Raw genomic sequence first — 24,617 nt, 5'->3', positions numbered from 1 at the left:
GCCCAAAAACAACAACACCAACAATACCCTAAATTCTTGAGGTTTCTCTCAGTTGGTCTTTTCCCTATAAATAAAGCCATGACTTAGCTTTCATTCAGTCAGTGTTAAAATGCCTTGGCCAATTTTATGCCAATAGCTTTCTGCTTTTTCCTAAGAATTTATTAAGTACAAATTATCTTGCCTCTTGCTAAACTATCTGGGAAGGATTATATGAGTTCTCAGTGTTATAAGTCTTACGACAACTCCCTATCAGTAACCAACACTTATGGACAGGGAAGTGAAAACATTATTATTTATAGATCTACAAAGACATCTGACTGCACTTAGGTTCACTTGCCCGAATGACCAGACGAGATACGTAACCGTACCTGATGGATTTCGTTATCACCTGGATGTATCAGAAAGTGAACTTCTTGTAAGGTTTTCAGCCATGCACTGCTACTAAATTTGAACACTTCTGAAAGGATTAGTTCAGCAAAAGTAGCTTTGGGAAAACTCAAATTTCCTGTTCCAATCATGGGAAATGTGATTGATGAAAAAGATAACTCTTCCATAGTTGTCAAACATTTCTTGATTATATTTGCCATGATCTGAAATGTACAAAATACATTTCTGTAAGTTAGGGCTTAAGCTGGTGAGAAATAGAGAGAGCTACAGCTCCAAAAACTCTGACTAGGGCTTCTCTGCTATTCTTGGCTTTGTCCGGGTCTGGGGTGTCAGAAAGGGAACCTAAGAGGGAAGAGGACATTCCAGGGAGATTCTAACTCATGCGGGAAGAAGGTTCCAATAGTATGGGAATGGTCACATAAACAATGGTGTCTTGATGCAATTAAAAGCGATGTTTATGAAGAGTTTCTAACAACACGGGGAAATGTTTAAGTAAAAAAAAGCAGGACTAAAAAAATGTTTGGAAGGGAGTCTCAACTAAGAAACAAGTATGCAGAAAATTGATTCAAAGGGATTACAATAAAATGTTCACCAAAATTATCTCTAGATGGCTGGATTATAATTTTTATTTTTGTCTTTGTACTTCCTGTATTTTGTCCAATGTACATGTATTACTTTTATATTCTAAAAAAAAAGAAAGTGGAAGTTAAGCTGGGAATAGAGGTGAGAAGTCATCAAAAGAAGGGCAATGACCCTTCATCCTTTACCACAGCTCTAGCTGCATCTCTGTTATGCTGAAGGATCATTACACTAATTTTCAGATATCATTCTCGGAGAACCCCAAGGATTGTTACTACTTTCAAGGTCAGTTATACTGTAATAACTGGTAGCTGTGATGGACTGTTCATGGAATGTAATAAAGATTTCAGTAAATTGACAAGGCTCAGTCAATACCAGGGTTTCTCAACCTGGGCCAGAAAAGTCTGTGTTATGAAGGCTCATGTATGCTTTGTAGGAGGCTTAGCAGCATCCCTGGCCTCCACTTCCTAGCTATCAGTAGCCAGTGTAACAAGCCAAATGTCCCCTGGGGAATAAATTCACTTTGCTTGAGAACCACAGATCTAGATCCTGCCAGAAGATTACCAGAGCTATCAATGTAGCAGAGAACTAAGGATTTTCTCTACCTGTTGAGAAGACCCTGCTCCATTATCCCAGCCTGGTGCCACGACATGGAGCACAGCTTTGCAGTTCAGATTGCAGCCACTTGTCATGAATATGCTACCCACTTTCTCCTCTGTTCCCTGCCTGGTGGCATATAACTCTTCCTGGAGCTTTGGACCAGCTTTCTGCAAAAGAGACTGAGATAGTGGTCCTCCTCCAAGCTGAAGATTCATGGGAACAGTGTTGACAATGACATCGGCCTTAAGGAAAACAGCAACATGTTTGTTAGAGTTCCAATCCATAGTTATTAAGCACCTATGACTTGCCAAGTATTATGAGGTAATGCACAAGATACGTTTGTCTATCATACTGACCTCCCAGCCCTACCCTCAAGGGGCTTACAATCTGTTGTTAGTACTTAGGTATTGTAATGAGGTGAGCCCCAAAACTTAGAAATTAAGGAAATATATCACCCACTACTGTTAAGTTAACATATGATGAGTCAGAGTAGGGCTACGAAAATGAGCAAACAGAAAGGAGAGTCAGAATGAAAGGTAGAAGCGGAAACAGAAAGATAGCTAGACAGATGGAAACAAAAACAGAACTCTGAAAGAGACCACTGAGGAAGAAAGAGTATCTTTTAGGCTCGCAGGAACTGAGAGTAATTGTTCTGACTTGATTAACATACCTAAAGAAAGAATGGGTCCATCTGAAGGGCAGGGGCAGGGAGGGGGTGCAGATTCTGGTATACCCTAAAGGCCTAAACAAAGGAAGGTCATTGAAGTGAAGGTAGGCAGTGTCCACTCAAGCCATTCCAGGGGTATGGGGATCTCCAAAGCTTGCTGAGGCCATCCCCTTGGTGAGATGGGGTCATGACCTGATGCCGACAGATGTTAAATATTCAATTCATCCAATTCTATTTATTCCTATTTTGTATTCAAATTTAGAGGGCAGAATGCTTTGCTCATGTGGATTTTGAGTAGTCTGGTTCCTTGGGAGCTCTTCTTCATTGTAAATTAAAAGGTGTATATGTCTTTGGGCCACATAACAGTTATATTTCTCACTATCATGGGTCCACCTCAGTCTTGTATGAGGTTAGTTAACATAAACTAATCTCAGGACCTGAGAAGCTTCCTGCAGGGAAAAGTCAGTGAGCCTTCCACAGGGCAGTTGGTTAAGCATCTGACTCTTGATTTCAGCTCAGGTCATGGTCTTACAGTCCATGGGATTGAGCCCTACATTGGGCTCTGCACTGCTTGGGTTTCCCTCTCTCCCTCTCTCTCTACCTCTCTCTCTCTCAAAATAAATAAATAAACTAAAAAAAAAAAAGTCATTAAGCTTTCCAAAAAAACAAGATTCAGCCCATTTTCACCCTGCTCCCTGGTTACTGATTCCTACACAGTTTGGGGAAGCAATATATTAACATGTAAAACAGCAAAATAGTCTTAATGTTTATATCAGTTCAAGAAAATCAAAAGAAACTGTGTTAAAAATACAATTAGTAATTGCTATAGAATTTCAAAAAAAAGCAGGAATCCTTTAGACTGGACTGGTTAGTAGAGTCTTTACAAAGAGGATAAGGGATGAATCTGAGACAGGGGAAAAGAAGGCAGTAAGCATTCTAGGTGGGTAAATATTTAAGAACACACACAGAATTGCAAAAGGTCAGAAAGCAGTCCAATTTAGTGAACGGAGAGTATTAATGGTAAGAGACAGGGCTGGAAAGAGATTTGGGGCCAGATGATGTAAGACTTCGTAAGCTCACATTTTTTTGGGCTTTATGCTGCAGGCAGTAGGGAGCACCTGATAAATATGCATCAAACAGCTATGGAGAGAACAGACAGGAGGGTGAGAGGGGTGACTGGGGGTGCTGAAAGACGAGTTGACTGTGGGAATGAAAAGGAAAGGGCATGTACAAGAGACAGTGTGCAAGGAGGCTGGGAAACCAGTTGGATAGAGAAAGGAACTCAGAGAAGAAAGATTTAAAGGGCTCCAAAGTTTATATGGCACCATCCAACCATGAGAATAGGTATCCTGACAGGGTTGGCGAGAGTTTATCAACAGACTATGTCATGAAAAGACCTCAGTTTCCTCATCTATAAGATGAGGGTATGTAATATCTGTCTCAGATTGTAGCACTGATTGGGTGAGGTAAACTTTCAAGTGGTCTGTCCTAAGTGGATAATGATGATAGCTATCATTTTTTGAGTCTTCACTATGTGCCAAGAAGGTGCTAAGTGCTTTGTGTGGATTATTTTACTTGACCTACCGCACAGGAACCCTAATATTGTCATCATCCATAATTACAGGTAAGGACACTGAGACATAAGGGGGAATGTTGACCAAGATCATTGGCTGGTCAGTGGTAAAGTGGGATTTGAACCCTGCCAGGACTAACTTTGGAGTTGGTCTGCATAACCACTACACTATGCCTTCTAGAGTGAAAAAGAAACTTCCTATACTTTTATGTGACCCAGTTGTTTTCTGGTCTGAGTATGCTCACCAAACAATCTCATAATAGGCAGCTACAGAGCTCTCTATTACCCACAGCCATGGCAATTAGCTTCCTCTTTGCAAATTAAATAATTATAATTCCAGTTTTATAAATAAGTCTTCTGAACTTGATTAGTGCCACCTTTCTGGGTAAAATTATAAGATTCAAATTTTCACCTTGAAGCTCTGAGTCAAGGTCCTGAAACCATGTGACAAAGAGAAGGACTCTAGCTACTCTAGAGAACATGAAGAAACTGGCTGGCTGCCTCCCTGCTGCTATCTCATTAGATGCAGCAAAAGCAAAGAATATTTCCAGTGGCTTATAATCCATGAGTCTCCAAATTTCTCAGAAGAATTCTCCTTTCATTAATCTTGAGTGTATGCCCTCTGGTAAATATCAAGTGTCAAAATGGTGGAAACTACAGAATTCTGAAGAAGAATCCACATCAGTAAATCTCTTCATATTAGAATCACCTTGAATTCTTTTAAAAACTACTGATCCCTCCCCCCCCACCACATACCTGACCAATTAAAATCAGAGTCTCTAGGGGTAAGTTCTTGGCATCTATAGTTTTAAAAGCTTCCCAGATGATTCGGATGTGCAGCCAGCACTGAGTATCATGGATGTCAACTACAGATGGGGTATAGTGCCTGCACCTCCTGCTAATTGGTGATTCCAAGGGGAGGGGAGGGGGAGCAATAGAAGGGGAAGCAGCAAAAGCCAGGCTGAGCATTTAGTACCTGTACTGGTAATCTTTATCCTTTCTCATTCTGCCTGTGTCTCAGAAAGTGCTCAGACAGGAGCAACAGGGTATTTGTGAAGGATAATATTATAATAGGATGTGTATATGTCCTCCCCATAAATGTCGATTGGAACAGGAGAGAAAAAACAGAACTGGGTTGAAAATAGGTAAAGATAAGTTATAGAGAAATAAAAGAGGTGCATATGCACAGCCTGGTTTGTGGTCAACTTGGATCTCTTCACATGAGAACACATGGAATGCAGGGGATGGTGAGTATAGCCCTGCTTGAACCTCCGGTGGGTTTAACTTCCCAAATTTATATGGTCTTCATCTTTGACCTTAAATCACAGAACCAGTTAATTAGACGCCATTGTTTCTTGATGGATTTACTAAATAGTACCACTTACCTGGAAATAAATAACATCTCCACTTATCATCACAAGCTTTAGACCTTCTTTGGTTTGGGTTGAGGCTATCACATGTCTGTTGGAAAGATCATTTTTCCAGCTGGCTTGGTCTCTTGACTGTGGAGAAAACAGTAAAAATAATTACCAGGCAATGCTATCTGGAGACTTTCCTCATAGGTGTCCAAACAGAACCTATTAGATTCATCATCTCTCTAACTCAACTCATAAGCCAACCCTAAGATTCAAAAGCAAATAATGTATTTAACACTTCAAATGCCAGTGAGCTCTTTTACTTATTCCCCCAAGAATTCTAGCTTAGGAGAACCTGCTCATATCCCCTGGCTCTTACTATTTAAGGGCACTTGGGTCTTATTTCCAGCTGTATGTCTTTTCTTTCTTTTTTATTTTTTTAATGATATTTATTTATTTATTTATTTATTTTTGAGAAAGAGACAGAGCGGGTAAGAGAGGGGCAGAGAGAGAAAGAGAGACGGCGGGGGGGGGGGGGGGAGGGGGGGGGAGACACAGAACCTGAAGCAGGCTCCAGGCTCTGAGCACAGAGCCTGACACAGGGCTAGAACTCACGAAACTGTGAGATCACGACCTGAGCCGAAGTCAGACTGAGCCACCCAGGCACCTCTCCAGCTGTATTCCTTGTCAGAGGAGTTTCTGTAGTGCCAAAGCCTGCTTTGCTTGCAGGTGTAGCAGAGAGGAATTGCAGGTAAATTAACGAGCCCTCCCAGCACCCCCTCTCAAGTCCTCATCCAATGATTGATAGGAGTTCCTGTAAAACCACCCCAGCAACCTTGCCTTCCAGGTAGGCCTCACTCTGAGTTTCCCCAGTGAGATTAGTGGTAATGGATTTGAAAACACACCATCAGTATCTTTTACTTCCCTATTTAGATCATTTGCACTTGAATCCTGTCTCAGGTTCTCTTCTGAGGGAACCCAAACTAAGAAACACCCCTTAGTTCTCCACAACAACGCATTTATAACTTGACTATTCATCAGTCATAGAATTTTAGAATTTAAAGGGTCATCACAGATCATCCAGTACAGAAACTTCATGGTGGGGGGGAGGGGGTGACCGGTGTACAAAGAGATGAAACCACCTACTTAAAGTCAAATTATTAGCTGTAAGGACACAATCCTTGAATCTGCCCTTCACAGAATCTGCAAGAGGAGCTGATCTGCCTGACGGTATTGTCACACTTACCAATGGTAAAAACATGGGATACATCACCACCCCATCCCATAAACCTTGTCATCCACATCTGTCACAGACATTAATTGGTATCAACACTCTTTTTCAATCAATGCAGATAGTTTCAGAATCTTGCTCAACGCAGAGCTCCAGGCAACAACTGTCGTTTGATCAGAGGTAACCCATGAAATGAAATGTATTTTCCATGCCTGATCTAACTCAAAAAGGATGTGACTTTTCTTTGCTTAAAATAATCTTAGAGAATTTTCCACACTCTACTTTCTATAACAAATAGGAAACTCCAGAAGGACTGGAAATGGGCTTGAACAGTCCTCTTCACTTGATCAAGAATTTCATTTTTTATACTCTCCTGCATGTACTGTGGTATGTTTGCTGCAAGCATTATCAATGACCTCCCACCCTGGTGAGCGGTGGGATAAATGGGTATTAAGAAGGGCCCTTGTTGTGATTAGCAATAGATGTTATATGTAAATGATGAATTGCCTAATTCTACTCCTGAAACCAACATTACATTCTGTTAACTAACTAGAATTTAAATAAAAACTTGAAACAAACAAACAAACAAAAGAATGACCTCGATCTCCCACCCTGAGAATTCCTCGGGTATAGACTTTTTCAAAGCACTGATATGAAGACTAGAAAACCCTTCAGAAGAACCAGCCACATTCTCTATCAAATTTTTTTTCCTTTTCAATGTTATGATTGGTGTCTTGTGTTAAATTCTTTTCACATCCTACAAACAACCTGTTATTATGACCACTTCCTTGACTATATGAGACTCAGTTGAAGTCCTATCATCCTCTATGCTGTTTTTTATGTCTTCCCATACTGCTGGTTTCATATTCAACTCGGTGACTTTATATTTAAAGATGATATGGCAGAAGTTTTTGGAAATGTCCTCTTTCCAAGTCTTGATGACATTGATCTTTGTTCTTCTTTGAGTGAGTTCAGTGGTCGCAGACCTGAATGTTACCTCTAGCCTCTTACAGTTGACTTGGTGCCATGTTACCTCAGAGTGTCACCTTCCCCTTTTATAATTTATCATTCCAATCAGGCGATGCTTCTTCTGCATGATCTTCCATATGAGAGGATGCAGAGCCACCCAAAATGGTGCTAGCAACTTTCTCAGGGGCTTCTCCTTTCCATATAAGGCTACGCCCAAAGTCACATAATATGGAAACACAGTAATGGGCCTTTCATTGAAGACAAGCTTTTTGGCCAAGTAGGTGTCCACCACTAAAAAAAGAAAAAGCAAAAGGTAGGTATTCAGACAAAATCTTTGGCACAAAAAGAAATCCTGGTACTAATGAGACTCTGCAATATAGTATATCTCCCTAAAATGGTACCACCACTGTCAGGCAGCTCGATGAAAGATGTGACATTCATGAATGCAATGGACCCAATTCGCACTGAATGAAATAGATCTATTCCATTCATGTTTACTTTGTAGTGAAGGTCTGTACAATTAATCTGGTATTCCCATTGACATTCATTACAATATTGGGGAGGTGATTTTTTTTCTGAAAAAACAAACAAACAAACTTGGCTCTTAAAGATTCAATAAATACAAACAATAATGCATGAGCAATTAAAAATGAACTGTTAGAAGTAAAGCCAATACCATTTTTAAAGGAATAGTTGTAATAGTCAAAAACAGTTAAAAACAATTGCATGCTGTAATAAAAAAAATTCATAAAATTAGTTCAGATTCCCTAGAAGCAGAGCCTGAGATGAGGATTCATGTGAATTATTAAAGTTGTACCCTCAGGAAAAACCTGTAGGATGTGAGAGACAAAGACAGAGAATGTGGTTCAGGTTAAGCCGGGCTTCTGCTAATCCTGCAAGGAGCTCTGGAGTATATAAATTGCATTATGGTGTTATCCCAACCTTGAGACAGGGAGCTGGGTTTTAGAACCTCATACCAGTCAGTTATTGTCTACAGGTCATCCTGGTTGGGTGATGAATGTAAACTCCCAGATACCTCCAGTTCCCAGGCCTTTAGTCTCCTGAAGGCAATCTCTCTGGAGAAGGTTGTGAGTCCTTCACAGCAATACCTATAGCAGTTGAATTATGAAAGAACCTAATAAATAAAAGAGACCCCAGGACTTTTGGAGAAGCACCAAAAGAAAGGAAGGGCACTAAGAAAAGTCCAAAGAATAACTGCACAAGTTTGGGAGAAAGAAAGTGTGGCTTAGCAGCTAGTATAAAAACATCTAAGGGATTTCGGTTGACAGTAAATTCTGTATAAATCAACAGTGATGTAGCTGTGTTTAAGAAGGAAAAAAGGGGGCGCCTGGGTGGCTCACTCGGTTAAACAACTGACTCTTGATTTTGGCTCAGGTCATGATCTCACAGTTTCATGAGTTCGAGCCCCGCATTAGGCTCCGTGCTGACAGTGCAGAGCTTGCTTGGGATTCTGTCTCCCTCTCTCTGCTCCTCCCCAACTCGTGGTATCTCTGTGTCTCTCAAAGTAAAAATAAATGTAAAAAAAAAAAAAGAAAGAAGAAGAAAAAAAAAAGTCACCAAATGCTGGGAAGCACATGGAGCAGTAGGAACTCTCATCCATTGCTGATGGGAATGCAAAATGGTACAGCCACTTTGGAGACAGTCTGGCAATTTCTTACAAAACTAAACATACTTTTACCATATGATCCAGCATTTGTACTTTATGGTATTTATCCAAATAACTTGAAAACTTATGTCCACACAAAACCTGTAAATGAATGTTTATAGTAGCAATATAGCTTTATTCATAATTGCCCAAACTTGGAAGTAACCAAGGTGTCCTTCAATAAATGAATGGATACATAATGGATATGATGCCTCCATAAAACAGAATATGATTCAGAGATAAAAGAAATGAGCTATGAAGCTACAAAAAGGCATAGAGGAAATATAATGCCTGTTGCTAAGCAAAGGAGCCCATCTGAAAGACTACATATTATATGATTCCAACTACATGACATTTTTGAAAAGACAAAACTGTGGAGACAGTAAAAATATCAGTGGCTGCTTGCAGTTTGGAGGAGGAAGGGAAGGGTGAATAGGTGAGCACAGGGGATTTTCAGGGCACTGAAATTATTCTGTATGAAACTATAATTGAGGACACATGACATTATGCATTTGTCAAAACCCAGAGAAGCATCCAACACTAAGAGTGAGCTCTAATGTGATGGAATTTAGTTAAAAATAATGTAGCTTTCATCAATTGTAGCAAATGTACCACACTAATGCAAGATGTTAATACTAGGGAAAACTAGGGGTAGGAGGAATTCTCCTTACTTTCTGCTTAATTTTTCTATAAACCTAAAATTGTTCTAAAAATAAAGTCCATTCATCTTTAAAAGGGTAGTAATGAGATTTGAGGCTATAATTAAAAAAAAACAACATAGTAACAAGAATATGTATGGTGAATAAATAACCCTATTCTACTTTTGACTGGTAAAAATAGGCAATACCTGGGGTATGGTACTTAGTTTAAGGTGCCAAACATTGCAAAGGGATTATGAAAACTAGCTATGGTGTTCTGAAGAGGGAAACTGATGCTGTAAAAGGATTCAAAACCACATCACATGAGGATATATAAGAGGAACTGAATATATTTAACTTGCAGAAGTACAGATAATAAGTAGATGAAGGGAGCTGCACGTAATAGTTGTCATTAAACATTTGAAGGGTTATCTTATAAAGGATTTATTTCTACAACTTTAAAAGGAATAACAAGGACTAATAAGTAAAACATATTTGGGCTTCATATGCTGCTAAATTTTTTTAATAATTAGAACTGTCCTAAGGAAGAATGGGTCAACTTGGGGGACAATGAGTTCCCAGCCAAGCAGAAGATGGACCATCACTTAGGGATGTGATTTTACATCTAAGACAACCATTTTTCTTTTTGCGGGGGCAGGGGAGATTTTTCTCTAAATTAAATTCATTAGCCTATTTCTTTTCCTTCCTTCCTTCCTTCCTTCCTTCCTTCCTTCCTTCCTTTTTTTTTTTTAGAGAGAAAGAGAGCACACAGGTGTGCAGGAGTGATGGGGGGCAGAGAGAGAGGGAAAAAAAGAATTTGCTGTGGGGCTCCATCTCATGACCCTAAGATCTTGACCTGAGCCGAAATCAGGAGTTGGATGCTTAACCGACTCAGCCACCCAGGTGCCCTGACTAGCCTATTTTCAAATACATGTTACCCAGTAGAAATAGTTTATTACAGTACTTTTATGTCAGAGGTGATAACAGTATCAGAATGAAGGACACCGAACTATTCAAACATCACTTAATAATAGCACTTTATCCTGTAGCAGCTGAGACCTACATTTATCTAGAACACAATTCATATCTATTATTTCCCATCAAATTAGTAACTTATGCTTTCCATTCTTTCCTAATTTGATAGTTATAATAACTTTATTTATTGAATACCTGGTTTGTGTCAGGCAGTGTACAAATATTATCCTACTTAATCTTCATAACGACCCTGTGAGATAGGTTTTATACCCATTTTAAATGAGGAAACAGAGTAAGGAAGTGACATTGCTATCACTATCCAGCTAGTAAATTCTAGAATTTAAATATGTATCTTTGGGATTCTAAAGGCCAGTGATGCTCTATTTCTATATAGAAGGCTTAGGAGTGACAATCTGGCTAGAAGTAGGGGGCAGTATGTGGAACTTGTCTTAAAGCTGTATTTCCTTGGATTGTGTAAGTAAGATGGCACCAATGATCCCTGATAATCATGCCTTTCTATAACTTCCTTCCATCTTGTATCAAAGTTGGTCTCTGTGACCAACAGAATATGGCACAAGTGATGCTGTGTCACTTCTGACGCTAGATGACAAAAGGCACTATAGCCCTTGCCCCCTCCCCTGCCACCCTCTCTCTCTCAGATAACTCAGTCTGGGGGCAGCCAGCTGCCACATCACGAACAACCCTATGGAAAGGCCCTCAAGGGAGGGAAGTGAGACCTCTGGCAGCAGTTATGTGAGTGAGCCTAGAAGAAACTCTCCAGTCCCCATCAAGCCTTCAGATAACTGCAGCCCCAAATAACAGGTTGATAGCAACCTCATGAGAGATCCTTATCTGGAATCACCCAGTTAAGCTGCTCCCAAATTCCTCACCCTCAGAAAGTAGGATAATAAATGGTTGCTATGTAAAGCCACTAAATTTGGTATGGAGCAATAGAAAACTAACACAGACCGTATGCTTATTTAGGATGGCTTGAAGAGGCAGGCTGGTGGAGACAGAGGAGATAAGGTTAAAACCCCTACCCCCTAATCCTTTGTGTCAAAGTCATTGCTGAATGCCAACCTCTGATAACTATGCAACAATATGAATTTTAAGGGTCTTAACAAAAAAATATAAACAACAACAAAAGCCTCAAAACCCAACCAAACAAAAACAAAACAGAATATAATAGAAAACAGAGTATAACGGTTCCTTAGCAAGAAATGCATGTTGCGGCAAAACTTTTTTTCCAAATTGCAACAAATGTTTTTGTTTTTACATAAGGTATGGGTTGAGATATAAAATACCTATTTTTATGGTGCCCCATGGTTTACAAAAAGTTTGTAAAATGCTGCACTACACCCTATATCACTCTGCCTCTCCTGATGGCTTCTTTAGCTCACAATGGTTGGAGTGCAGACTCAGGCTTTTAGCTAACCCAACTTGCACATTATCTCGAGACATTGACTGTGCTTAGCCACTAGCCATTTACCAGAGTATAACCATAATTAACTGTTAAAAAAAAAAAAGCTCTTCAGATGTCAACACTAGCTAAGGACTAGGTGACAAGTATGCAAGAGAGATGGGACCTTCATATTTTGCAACTTTGAGAGGTTAGTATGAGTCCTAAGAATTACACCGTTTTAAATATAGACGTCTGCCAGGTGAGGGATACCCACACTAAACATTTGTCTTCTCATAAAGTGCCAATTAAAAATGTCCAGTGGTGTGGGGTGCCTGAGTGGCTCCAATGGTCAGGTGTCAGACTTCAGCTCAGGTCGTGATCTCACGGTTCGTGGGTTCAAGACCCATGTCGGGCTCTATGCTGACAGCTCGGAGCCTGGAGCCTGCTTCAGATTCTGTGTCTTCCTCTCTCTGCCCCTCCCATGCTCGTGCTTTGTCTCTCTCTGTCTCAAAAATAAATAAACATTAAAAACAATGTCCAGTGGTATCAATTCATTGCTATATGAAGAATCAGATATTATTTCAGTCTAGTCCTAAGACTATTAGCTTCTTAAACCACTATTGAAAGTTAAGCTCCTTTTCTTTCTAGAGAGGATCTCAATTTTTGGCTTTCCTGCTTGACTGGTTTCCTTCCAAGCTATGTGAGAAAGATCCTAATTTTTGCTTCTCTTCTCTTGACCTCATTCATTTCCATTCCCCAGCCTTCTATCTCCACCTACAGTTTCAGGGATATTTTTTGGCTTTAGCAACTCTTCCTAAGGATCATAGTTAGGAGGGGATGTGCAGGTGAAATATGGCCATTAATAATGGTATTTATTTAGTCATATTATCTAAAATATAAACTACTCTGTGGCATAAGCTCTTTGGGAGTTTGTTACTACCTTTAAAATAGTTCATTTAATTTTCCAAATTCTTATCATGCTCTTTGAGAAGTGATCAGATTATGAATACATCTTGAAGCTAGAGTGAACAGGATTTCCTAAGACTAGGTGTGGGATATGAGAGACTCCCAGGTTTTGGCCTGAGCAAAGAATGATGAGTTTTTGGGGTTAAGTGTGGGGGCGGGTGGGGGGGGAGGGGGGGGAAAGAGGGCTGGAGCCAATGACCAAGAAAGAATTCTTGAAGACGTCTTCAGTGCAAAAGGTGATGTTATTAAAGCACAGGGACAGGACCCATAGGCAGAAAGAGCTGCACTGGGGTTGTGAAGAATGGCTGGTTTTATACTATTGAGTTGGGGACGTAAAGTCAAAAGGGAGGTCTCCAGAGGGACTTTGATATGCTAAAGAGGACTCCTAAGATACCTGAGGCCTTGCTATTGTCAAGCTTTGTTTTCCCTCTACTAAGGCATTAACATTAGGATGGTAGGGGGTTCCAGGAGAAATGCTACACTCTGTATTTGCCTTAAGTATTTGTCAATGGGCTGCCACTTATGAGGATATTCAATTTTACCTGCCATTTTCTTCTTGCCTTTGTTTCCCATATCACTACTGAGGGGTGATGCTGGGGCTCCAGGAAACAGAGTCTATAGGTTTCTGGAGATTAGTCTATTGACAAGATTGCCTTTTTCTTGTAATTTACCAAGATATTTGTAAACTGATGGAGACCCACGTCCTATATGACTGTGGTTTCTATCAGTTAGTCATTTGTTTTCTTTCCTCTCCTTTGTCCTAGGGTAGCCAGCAGTGCCTGAGGAATATCACACATGTCCCACCTAGGGTGTGTGTGTGGTGTGTGCTAGTCTGTATTTTGCCCTCAGCCTGCCTCAAGCTCCCTCATCACTAGGAGGATGGAACTGCTATCAACTGAGATGGGAAAGCCTGTGGATAATGCAGGTTGGTGGCATAAGGTGAGAAGGACTGGGAGTTTTGTCTTGGACATGTTATATTTATGTCACATACTTTTAGGCAACCAGGTGAATAGGTCTACTAGCAGTGAAAACTGACATTGGAGTTTATGAGAGAGTCTTGACTGGAGACATGAATTGAAAGTCATGGATACATAGACAGTATTTAAAGCCACCAGATCTCCAAGGAACTGAGTGTAGACAAAAAGAAGTAAAGAACCGAGCTCTAAATTAAAAGTTGAAGAAAAGGTAAAATGAAGGAAGAATGAGAATTAGCAGCTACCGAGGTAGGAGAACAAAGTGTGGCATCCTAGCAGCAAGTGAACAAAGTGCGCTTAGAAGGAGAGAGTTATTTATCATTGAGTCAAATGCTATGAAGAGATCAAGTAAAATTAAGCCTGAAAACTGGTTCATGAATTTAGTTTAGGAGGTCATTGCTGACCTTGACGAGAGCAATTTTGATGGAATAGTGGGGGTAAAGCCTCCTCTCGGATGGATTTGAGAAAGAGTAAGAGGAGAGAAAATGGGGATGAGTAATGACAAACTCACCTGAGAAATTTTTCTGCAAAGGGAAACCAAAAATGAAGCAGTAACTGCAGAGAAATTGAGGTCAAGAGAAGTTTTTGTTTTCTGGTTTTTTTTTTTTGGTTTTTTTTTTTTTTTACTGCACAAAAAACAATTCTTTCATCTAGGTCTTCACAAAGACCTATTCAAAGCCTTGAGTTAATTCATGGCATATTCCAGTAAGAATGGGTGGCTTTGATGGTTTTCCTAACCACTTGTGTGGCTTCTAATTTGACTTCATTTGTGCATGAAATGGTTAATAATAACTGTAAAGATTTAGAAAGAAGAGAATCAATTACCTTGGTAGTCAGAAAACTCAACCAGGGCTGAACTCTTCTCTGGGAAAAGCTGTGCATTGGTTACTCCTTCTCCTCCATTTGTGGGGTTTTCCAAGAAAATTGTTACGAAATTTTATCAACATGAGGTGGCAGATTTTCAATCCTAATGGTTCTTGTCAGTTCCAGAAGTCTTGGGAAAATCTGAAATTGCTGAATTCTATAGTGTCTGACACAAACATTAACAAATGCCTTGTCATCTACAAATAAAAATCAGTTTATTGGTACTATAATCTCATTTCATGGCAAAAGAAAACAGATTTTAAATAGTAACTTGATTTAGAGGCCATAACTAAGAATTAAAATTTAGATACTATATTTCTACATAAAGTTAAATTTCACAGTATCAACTTCAACCTATCCCACGTTGCTTACTGAGAATGCATGAGTGCACACTGGCCTCCACTTAAGACCATTTTGGGAACATGTATCAACAGCTATCTCTCTAAATGAAATCAAGTATGTGCAGCCATTGTGTAAGCTGATAATAATAATGATTATAATATGATATTGTTTCTTCACTCTAATTTCTCTCTGCCCCCTCCCCCCCCCCACCAATTTCACCATATCTTGGTCTCTATTTGGACATGTCATTGTCATAAGAATAAATTTGTTTATGCTCATAGGAAATTTGAGGGCATAGTCACAGTGGTTAAGAAAATACACTCAGGGGGTGCCTGGATGACTCAGTCAGTTGCGTGTCCAACTCTTGATTTTGGCTCAGGTCATGATCCCAGTGTCAAGGGATCGAGCCCTGTGTCAGGCTCTGTGCTGAGCATGGAGCCTACTTGGAATTCCCTCTCTCTTTCTCACTCTCTCTCTCCTTCTGCCCCTCTCCCCTGTTCATGGTCTCTCTCTAAAGTAAAAAAAGGAAAGAAAAAAAATACACTCAGAAGTCAGAATGTTACTAGCGGTGTGACTGTGACCAAATCATTTAATTCTCTCTAAACCTAGATTTCTTTATCTGTAAAATGGCAGTAATAACAGTACCTATCTCATAGTGCTATATGTTTTAAGAAGAAGCAAGTAAAAATTTAGCACAGTGCTTAGCATAGAGCAAAGCACTTGATAAATGCTAGTTATTAGGAGTACCGGAAATAATAATACATAATCCTTTGCAATTGTCTTACTGGGAGTTAGAAAGAGCACAACTTTTAAACAAAACCCACTGTGAGATGTCTAGAATCTCAAAGTAGGATACAAACACAATTCGCAAATGAAAGGTTAAAAGATATTGTCTGTCTTACCAGTATTTTTGAGAAAAGTCATGACAGCAACTTTAATATTGGGTATTATTTCCACCCTGAAGTCACCATTGGCTTCTGACCGGCCACTAATCAACTCCACAAGCAAGGAGAGCACATTCTCAGGCATGGTGTCTTAGATATTGTGAAATACAATAAAAATGGAGGCTTGTAAAGGGTATTTTGAAAACTCCTCTATTTCATCCTCTTCCATTTCATCCATTTTATCCACTCTTCTGAAAAGTATTACTTTTATACTGAGGTCTTCCAACTTAGCAATTTTTAAGGAGACAGATATGTTTAAGATGTTAGAAAGGCTTTGGCCTTTATATTACTTTCTGATGTTTTGGAAGAAAATAGATTTCACTCATTGCCTTATAAGAAAGAAAGAAAGAAAGAAAGAAAGAAAGAAAGAAAGAAAGAAAGAAAGAAAGAAAGGAAGAAAGAAAGAAAAGGCAAGGAAAGAAGAAAGGAAGGAAGGAAGGAAGGAAGGAAGGAAGGAAGGAAGGAGGAAATAAAGGAAAAGAAAATAGTAACTCTGGCTAAATGATCATGTAAAATTAAATATTATTCTTTGTAAGGTCAGATCTTCTCACCAAATCACAAGGAAAAAAAAAACCACACAAACATGACAATAAATGATGGTGCTCATCCACTGACATAAATTACTAGAGCTATAACTTGTTACTGAAAAGAAAGAAGTTCCTGTTACTGCATAATGAAAGGGCAATCTACAGATAACCAAAGTACAAAAATACTACACATTCACAAAGAAGACTGGGTATGGGGTAGACATTTATGGGGAGAATAGAGACTATTGCTTTCATTTTTCACTGTTTTTAACCCTTGAAAGAGAAATAAAGGAACTTTAAGCATGATAAAGAGGCTTACTCTGAACTCAGAAGTTAACAGTATTCACAGTGAAGAAACATGACAGTCACTCTCCTTAGAAATGTGAAAAACAAAATAAAACAAAAACTAAAAATGTGCTCTGTTACCACTTCTATTTTTGATATATTTTTCAGAATTCTTCCTGGTCATCAAAATAAGGTGGTGAAAAGAAATGAGGATAAATATAGAAAGGAAAAGATATCCAAAACAGTCATTCTTTATAAATACTACAACCACATATTATGAAAAAATTTTAAAATCATCAACACCATGAAGACAATGAAAAGACAATCCATAAAATGGGAAAAAATATTTGTAAATCAGAGTTGATAAGGGACTCGTATCTAGAATATATAAAGAACTCTTACAACTCAATAATAAAAAAGCAAATAATCCAATTTAAAAATAGGCAAAGGATTTGAACAGATACCTCTCCAAGAAAGATATATATATGGCCAATAAAGACATAATAAAATGTTCAATTGTTAGTCATTAAGAAAATGCAAATCAAAACTGCAATGAGGTACTACTCCACACCCACTAGAATAACTAAAATTTAAAAAGACAGACAATAACAAATGTTGGCAAGGATGTGGAGGAATTGGAACCCTCATACCTTGACATACCCTCATACCATGGGACTATAAAATGATACGATCACTTTGGAAAATACTTTTGCAGTTCCTCGAAAAGTTAGAATTACCTTATGACCCAGACATTTTACTCCCAGATAAGAATATACCCAAGAGACATGAAACCTATGCCCACACAAAAACTTGTTCACAAATGCTACGGAGAGAATGTGTGCCCCCAAATTTCAGGTGTTAAAAATCCTAAATCCTTGGGGCACCTGGGTGGCTCAGTTGGTTAAGCGTTCGACTTCAGCTCAGGTCATGATCTCACAGTCTTGAGTTTGAGCCCTGCATCAGGCTCTGTACTGAGAGCTCAGAGCCTGGAGCCAGCTTCGGATTCTGTGTCTCCCTCTCTCTCTGCCCCTCCCCTGCTCATGCTCTGTCTCTCTCTCTCTCAAAAATAAATAAAAACATTTAAAAAAATTTAAAAGATACCAACATGATAAATTATAAAATTTGACAAAATGGAAGCAAATATAACTTAAAAAACAAGATAATACCAAATGAAATGATAAGGGACTTTGGCCTGCTACACTTTAAAATGCATCTTTCCACAGCCTGGAACAAAATATTTGCAAAAGACAGAACTGATAAAAAAAAAAAAAAAGCTGTTATCCAAAAATATAAAGAACTCTTACAATTCAACAATAAGAAAACAACCTGATTTTAAAATGGGCAAATATTATCATCCAACAGTGTATCACTGAACATTTTAGGTAAATAATACTCAAATATCAATCAATAGCCTCTGCCAGTGATGAGTGATTTACCATGTCTACGATCCTAGTTGCCTTCTTCTCTTCTAGGAGTAATTAATCTGTTTGACAACTTAGTTTAGGCCAGAACACTAAGACATTCAATCTAATGGACTTAGTTTAGGCCAGACAACTTAGTTTGAGTATGACAACTAAGTTTATGACATACTTAGTTTAGGCCAGAACACTAAGACATTCAATCTAATGGACTTAAATTAATTAAATAAGATTTTGACTCATCATCAGGGAAATACAAATCAAAACCACAATGAGACACCACCTTACACCTGTCAGAATGGCCAACATTAACAACTCAGGCAACAACAGATGTTGGCGAGGATGTGAAGAAAGAGGATCTCTTTTGCATTGTTGGTGGGAATGCAAGCTGGTGCAGCCATTCTGGAAAACAGTATGGAGGTTTCTCAAAAAACTAAAAATAGAACTACCCTACGACCCAGCAATTGCACTACTAGGCATTTATCCAAGGGATACAGGTGTGCTGTTTCGAAAGGACACATGCACCCCCATGATTATAGCAGCACTATCAACAATAGCCAAAGTATGGAAAGAGCCCAAATGTCCATCAATGGATGAATGGATAAAGAAGATGTACTGTATATATACAATGGAGTATTACTCTGCAATCAAAAAGAATGAAATCTTGCCATTTGCAACTATGTGGATAGAACTGGAGGGTATTATGCTAAGTTAAATTAGTCAGTCAGAGAAGACATATGACTTCACTCATATGAGGACTTTAAGAGACAAAACAGATGAACATAAGGGAAGGGAAACAAAAATAATATAAAACAGGGAAGGGGACAAAACATAAGAGACTCATAAATATGGAGAACAAACTGAGGGTTACTGGAGGGGTTGTGGGAGGGAGGATGGGCTAAGTGGGTAAGGGGCACTAAGGAATCTACTCCTGAAATCATTGTTGCACTATATGCTAACTAATTTGGATGTAAATTAAAAAAAATAAAAAATAAAATAAAAAAATAATAATATTATGGGGGAAAAAAAGAATAGATGATGTTATAGGAAGTATACCAGAAATTCTGGATATAGTAACTTTATTCATAACTGCCAAAACTTCGAGGCAACTAAGATGTTCTTCTACAATAGGTAAATGGATAAATAAACATTGGTACAGCCAGACAATGGAATATTATTCAGTGCTAAAAATAAATGAGCTCTCAAGCCATTAAAAACATGGAGGAAACTTTGGGGCGCTTGGGTGGCTCAGTCGGTTAAGCGGCCGACTTCGGCTCAGGTCATGATCTCGCAGTCCGTGAGTTCGAGCCCCGTGTCAGGCTCTGTGCTGACAGCTCAGAGCCTGGAGCCTGTTTCAGATTCTGTGTCTCCCTCTCTCTGACCCTCCCCCATTCATGCTCTGTCTCTCTCTGTCTCAAAAATAAATAAACATTAAAAAAAAATTTAAAAAAAACATGGAGGAAACTTAAATGTATATTACTATGTGAAACAAGCCAAATCTGAAAAGGCTAACAAATGATTCCAACTAAATAATGTTTTGGAAAAGGCAAAACTATGGAAACAGTAAAAAAAAAAAAAAAAGCAGTGGGTACTGGAGATTAGAGGAGAGGGAAAGATGAATAGCAGAGTACAGAAGATTTTTAAGGCAGTGAAACTCTTTTGTATGGTACCATAATGGTGGATATATGTTACTAAACATTTGTCAAAAATCATAGAATGTAGTATACCAAGAGTAAACTCTAATGTAAACTATGAACTTTGAGTGATAATAACATGTTAATGTAGACTCACCAATTGTAACAAGTGTACCACTCTGGTGTGAGATGTTGATAGTGGGGGAAATTGAGGGGGGCCAGGTGGTATATGGGAACTTTCTGTATCCTCTGCCCAATTTTTAAAAATGTATCTTTAAGTAGTAATTATAAAGCTAAACAGTTCTAAATTAAGAATAGATGATGTGATGCAGGCAAAAATCTCTGATCTTGGCTGCAGCAACTTCTTATTCAACATGGCTCCGGAGGCAAGGGAAACAAAAGCAAAAATGAACTACTGGGACCTCATCAAAATAAAACACTTCTGCACAGTGAAGGAAACAATCAGCAAAACTAAAAGGCAACCAACAGAATGGGAGAAGATATTTGCAAATGACATATCAGATAAAGGGTTAGTATCCAAAATCTATAAAGAACTTATCAAACTCAACACCCAAAAAACAAATAATCCAGTGAAAAAATGGGCAAAAGACATGAAGAGACACTTCTCCAAAGAAGACATCCAGATGGCCAACCAATGCATGAAAAAATGCTCAACATCACTCATCATCAGGGAAATACAAATCAAAACCACAATGAGATACCACCTTACACCTGTCAGAATGGCTAACATTAACAACTCAGCCAACAACAGATGTTGGCAGGGATGTGGAGAAAGAGGATCTCTTTTGCATTGTTGGTGGGAATGCAAGCTGTTGCAGCCACTCTGGAAAAAAGTATGGAGGTTCCTCAAAAAACTAAAAATAGAACTACCCTACAACCCAGCAACTGCACTACTAGGTATTTACCCATGGGATACAGGTGTGCTGTTTCGAAGGGACAGTTGCACCCCCATGTTTATAGCAGCACTATCAATAATAGCCAAAGTATGGAAAGAGCCCAAATGTCCATCAATGGATGAATGGATAAAGAAGATGTGGTATATATAATACAATGGAGTATTACTTGGCAATCAAAAAGAATAAAATCTTGCCAATGCAACTATGTGAATGGAACTGGAGGGTATTATGCTAAGTGAAATTAGTCAGTCAGAGAAAGAACAACCCATATACCGGGCGCCTGCATGACTCAGTCAGTTAAACATCCAACATCGGCTCAGGTCATGATCTCACGGTTCATGAGTTGGAGCCCCGCGTCGGGCTCTGTGCTGGCAGCTTGAAGCCTGGAGCCTGCTTCAGATTCTGTGTCTCCCTCTCTCTCTGCCCCTCCCCTACTCACACTCTGTCTCTCTCTCTCTCTCAAAAATAAGCGTTGAAAAAATTTAACACAATTTTTTAAATGTTAATTTTAAACACTCTAAAAGTAATAGAATAAAGGTACTATACTTATATATTTCTATAAATACATAATATATAAATATATATCTATAATCTACAATGTAATATCTATATATAATGTGATATCTGTAATCTATAATCTGTAATATTATTAATTTATATATAGATTCTATATTTATATATTTATAAATGCTTGTAAATATAAGAACATTTACTCTACATCATTTGGAGTGACAAACAAATAGATTCATTAAGAGGAATTAATAATCCTAAGTATGTGTACAGCTAATAATAGATTTTTAAAATATATGAAGTCCAAACTGATAGAACTTCAAGGAGAAATAAATCTGTAATTATACTTGGGGATTTCAGCATCCTTTCTCAATTACTGATAGTACAACTAGTCATAACATAAGTAAGGATATGAGGACTTGAACAACACTTTCAACCAACCTAATCTAACTGACATCAATAGAACACTTAACCCAATGACCACAGAATTTATCAAGATAGCCATATTCTGTCTAGAAAACAAATCTCAGTATATAAATTTAAAAGGATTCAAATAACACAAGCATGTTTTTAACCACTGTGAAATTAAATTAGAAAGCAATAGCAAATTAGTGATAGTTCCAGCTCTGTGGATGAAAATCAACTGCCTTATGCTAAGTGGAAGAAGCAAGGCTCAAAAGACTATGTGCTGTACGGTTCCACTTATATGACATTCTGGAACTATCAGCACCAAAATCTGACCAGTATTTGCCAGGGACTCACCTTGAGTGAGCTTGATTCCAAAGGAACTGGTGGGAATTTTCAGGGGTGATGAAACTCTTTTTTCTATCTTTCTGTCTTTGTATCTTTTATACCTTGTGGTTGCTACACGATTGTGTACATTTGTCAAAAAACAGACTGTACACTAAAAATTATAAATTTGCTGTATATAAATTGTACCTCAATTTTAAAAATGAAAGGATGTCAATAGCGTTCATATACACAAATTGAAGATATAATGAATGAAAAATCTCATTTACAATAGCAAAAAAAAAAAAAAAGAGATAAAGTATTTAGGAACAAACTTAACAAATATTCTATGTAAAAAAACTATAAACACTCTTTAAAGACACAAAAGTAAACCCAAACAAATGAAATTATATCCTTTGTTCTTGATTAGAACATCTCAACACTATCTCAAGATGTCAGTTGTCTGTAATTTATAAGCTTAATGCAAATCCAGTACAAATCCCAATGAGCTTTTTTTTTGACACTGATCATAAATCAGAAGTCAATCCTAAAGTTTATAAGATAAGCACATAAGAATAGCTAGGAAAACAGCAGGAAGGAAGAGCTCTTAAGGGAGCTAGCCCTGATATTAAAATATATAACAAAGCCTCTCTGCAGCAGATGAATAAACATGTCAATGGAATAAAACAGAAGTTCTAGAAACAGCCAAAGTACGTATAAAAATCTGGTATATGATAAATGTTGTATCTCAAGTTACTGAAGCAGTGCTAATCTTTTTAATAAATAGTGCTGGGACAAGTGGATACCCATTTGGGAAAAAGATAAAAGTTTTATCCATTCCTCAAATCATAAACAAGAATAAACTCCAAATGTATCAAAGATCTAAATGTAAAAAATAAAGCATTACAAATAAAATGCGTGACTATAACCTGGGCGATGAGGAAAGCTTTTAAAATATGCCCCAAATTCCAAATGCAATAAAATAAAAGATTGGTAAATTTTCCTATAAAAATAAAAACCGTTTGCATGGGGGGGAAAAGCCACCATAAGCAAACTCAGAAGACAAATGAAAGGTAATAGTTATAACATTAGTGATAACATTATTATCACAGATAAAAGATTAATATCCCTGATTGATACGGAACTTTTGAAATTTGAGAGCAAAGAGACCAAAGATTCCCAGGAAAATGATGCCCGACACTCTACTCTCTTCCGAAACAAGTCGCGGCGGTAAGCTCCTCCCTAGGAAGAGAGGGTTCGAAGGCCCAGCAGTCTTCCGCGACGCCTGGTGCTGCTGTGTCGCGCACCGCCCTCCGCACCCCCGCCCGTGGCGCCCCTCACCATCCTCCCGGAGGAAGGGGGCCAGGAAGCGGGTCGGGCTGCCGGGCTCCCCGCCGACCTCGGCCTCCCGGTCTCCCGATCGCTTGGGCTCTGTTCGCACAGCCACAAGTTGGTGCGCAAGTTCTTCGCGTGTCCGGGCCCGGAGAAGCACAGCGCAGCTCTCCCCAGCTTCGCCGGTCCACTGTCACCACCCCGGACCCACCCAACCGGCGTGTGCCTTTTCTTTCACTTTCTTTTCTGTGAAAAGCACTTCTGCCTTCCTTGTGGTCTTGAGGTTGCGAACAGCTGCCTAAAGATTATATCATCCATTGGGGACAGGCATTGCTGTCACAAATTTGGTGGCCAGATTCTGAGCTCTGCGATTGGTCAGGTGTGGAACCCCAGTCGACTGCATCTGTTAACAGTGGGCATAGCTACTTTATATTATCATGGCGATTAAATGAGGCAAAGTATGAAATACTCTTCGAATTTCTTTGCATTAGAAAGAAATGTAAGTCTGTCATAAAAGCAAAGTGTCTGTAAAGGTGAACTTTCCACCTGGCTGGCTCAGTCCCTGGAGCATACCAGTCTTGATCTCAGGGTCTGGAGTTCAAGCCACAAGTTGGGTAGGAAGCCTACTTGAAAAAAAAAAAAAAAAAAAAAAAAGGAAAGAAAGAAAGAGAAAGAAAGGAAGAAAGAAAGAAAGGACAACATTAAAGGTGAGCTTTCCAAAAGGGGTTCGGGCCACATGTATACTCAAAATGGGTAATCGAAGAGAGTTTAATAAAGTAATTACCTATATAGGTGGAGGCAAAGGGTTAACAGAAATTGGTGAGAAATGTTGAAGCAGCCTCACCCTCCCCTTACCATCTAGACTGAAGGGACAAGGGAGGAGTGTGTTCTACACCTGTTACAGGAACCCAAGTTCGACTGCCCTTGGTTAGAAAGGCCAATACACAAGAAAGGAGTTTTGATTGAAAAGGAATATAAGCTTTATTCAGGAGGCTGACCACCTGGGGAGAAGGCAGACTCTTGTCTGAAAACCTACCTCAAGGTTTCTGCCTGGCCGATAGATTTTTACAGGAACTTTAGAGAAGTTAATCAGTAAGGAGAGCACAGTGGTCTGTAGTCTGTAGCAATTCTTT

At 38.8% G+C, this 24,617-nt stretch overlaps 1 protein-coding gene across 1 annotated transcript; it reads right to left on the bottom strand.

Annotated features, from left to right (window-relative positions):
- Positions 1-4,289: 4,289 nt before the first annotated feature.
- LOC109266234 (protein mono-ADP-ribosyltransferase PARP15-like) lies at positions 4,290-24,342 on the bottom strand. The gene is made up of 4 exons (XM_019448086.2): positions 24,329-24,342; positions 23,494-23,710; positions 5,192-5,308; positions 4,290-4,470 (listed from the first exon to the last, which is right to left on the bottom strand). The coding sequence occupies exons 1-4, from the start codon at positions 24,340-24,342 to the stop codon at positions 4,408-4,410; spliced, it is 411 nt and encodes a 136-aa protein (XP_019303631.2). The 3' UTR covers positions 4,290-4,407.
- Positions 24,343-24,617: the final 275 nt, after the last annotated feature.

This window comes from Panthera pardus, unplaced genomic scaffold (assembly GCF_024362965.1).
Source record: "Panthera pardus isolate Hobbes unplaced genomic scaffold, ASM2436296v1 HiC_scaffold_16, whole genome shotgun sequence".
Taxonomy (NCBI): Eukaryota; Metazoa; Chordata; class Mammalia; order Carnivora; family Felidae; genus Panthera; species Panthera pardus.
This window is presented reverse-complemented; position numbering and strand designations above follow the sequence as displayed.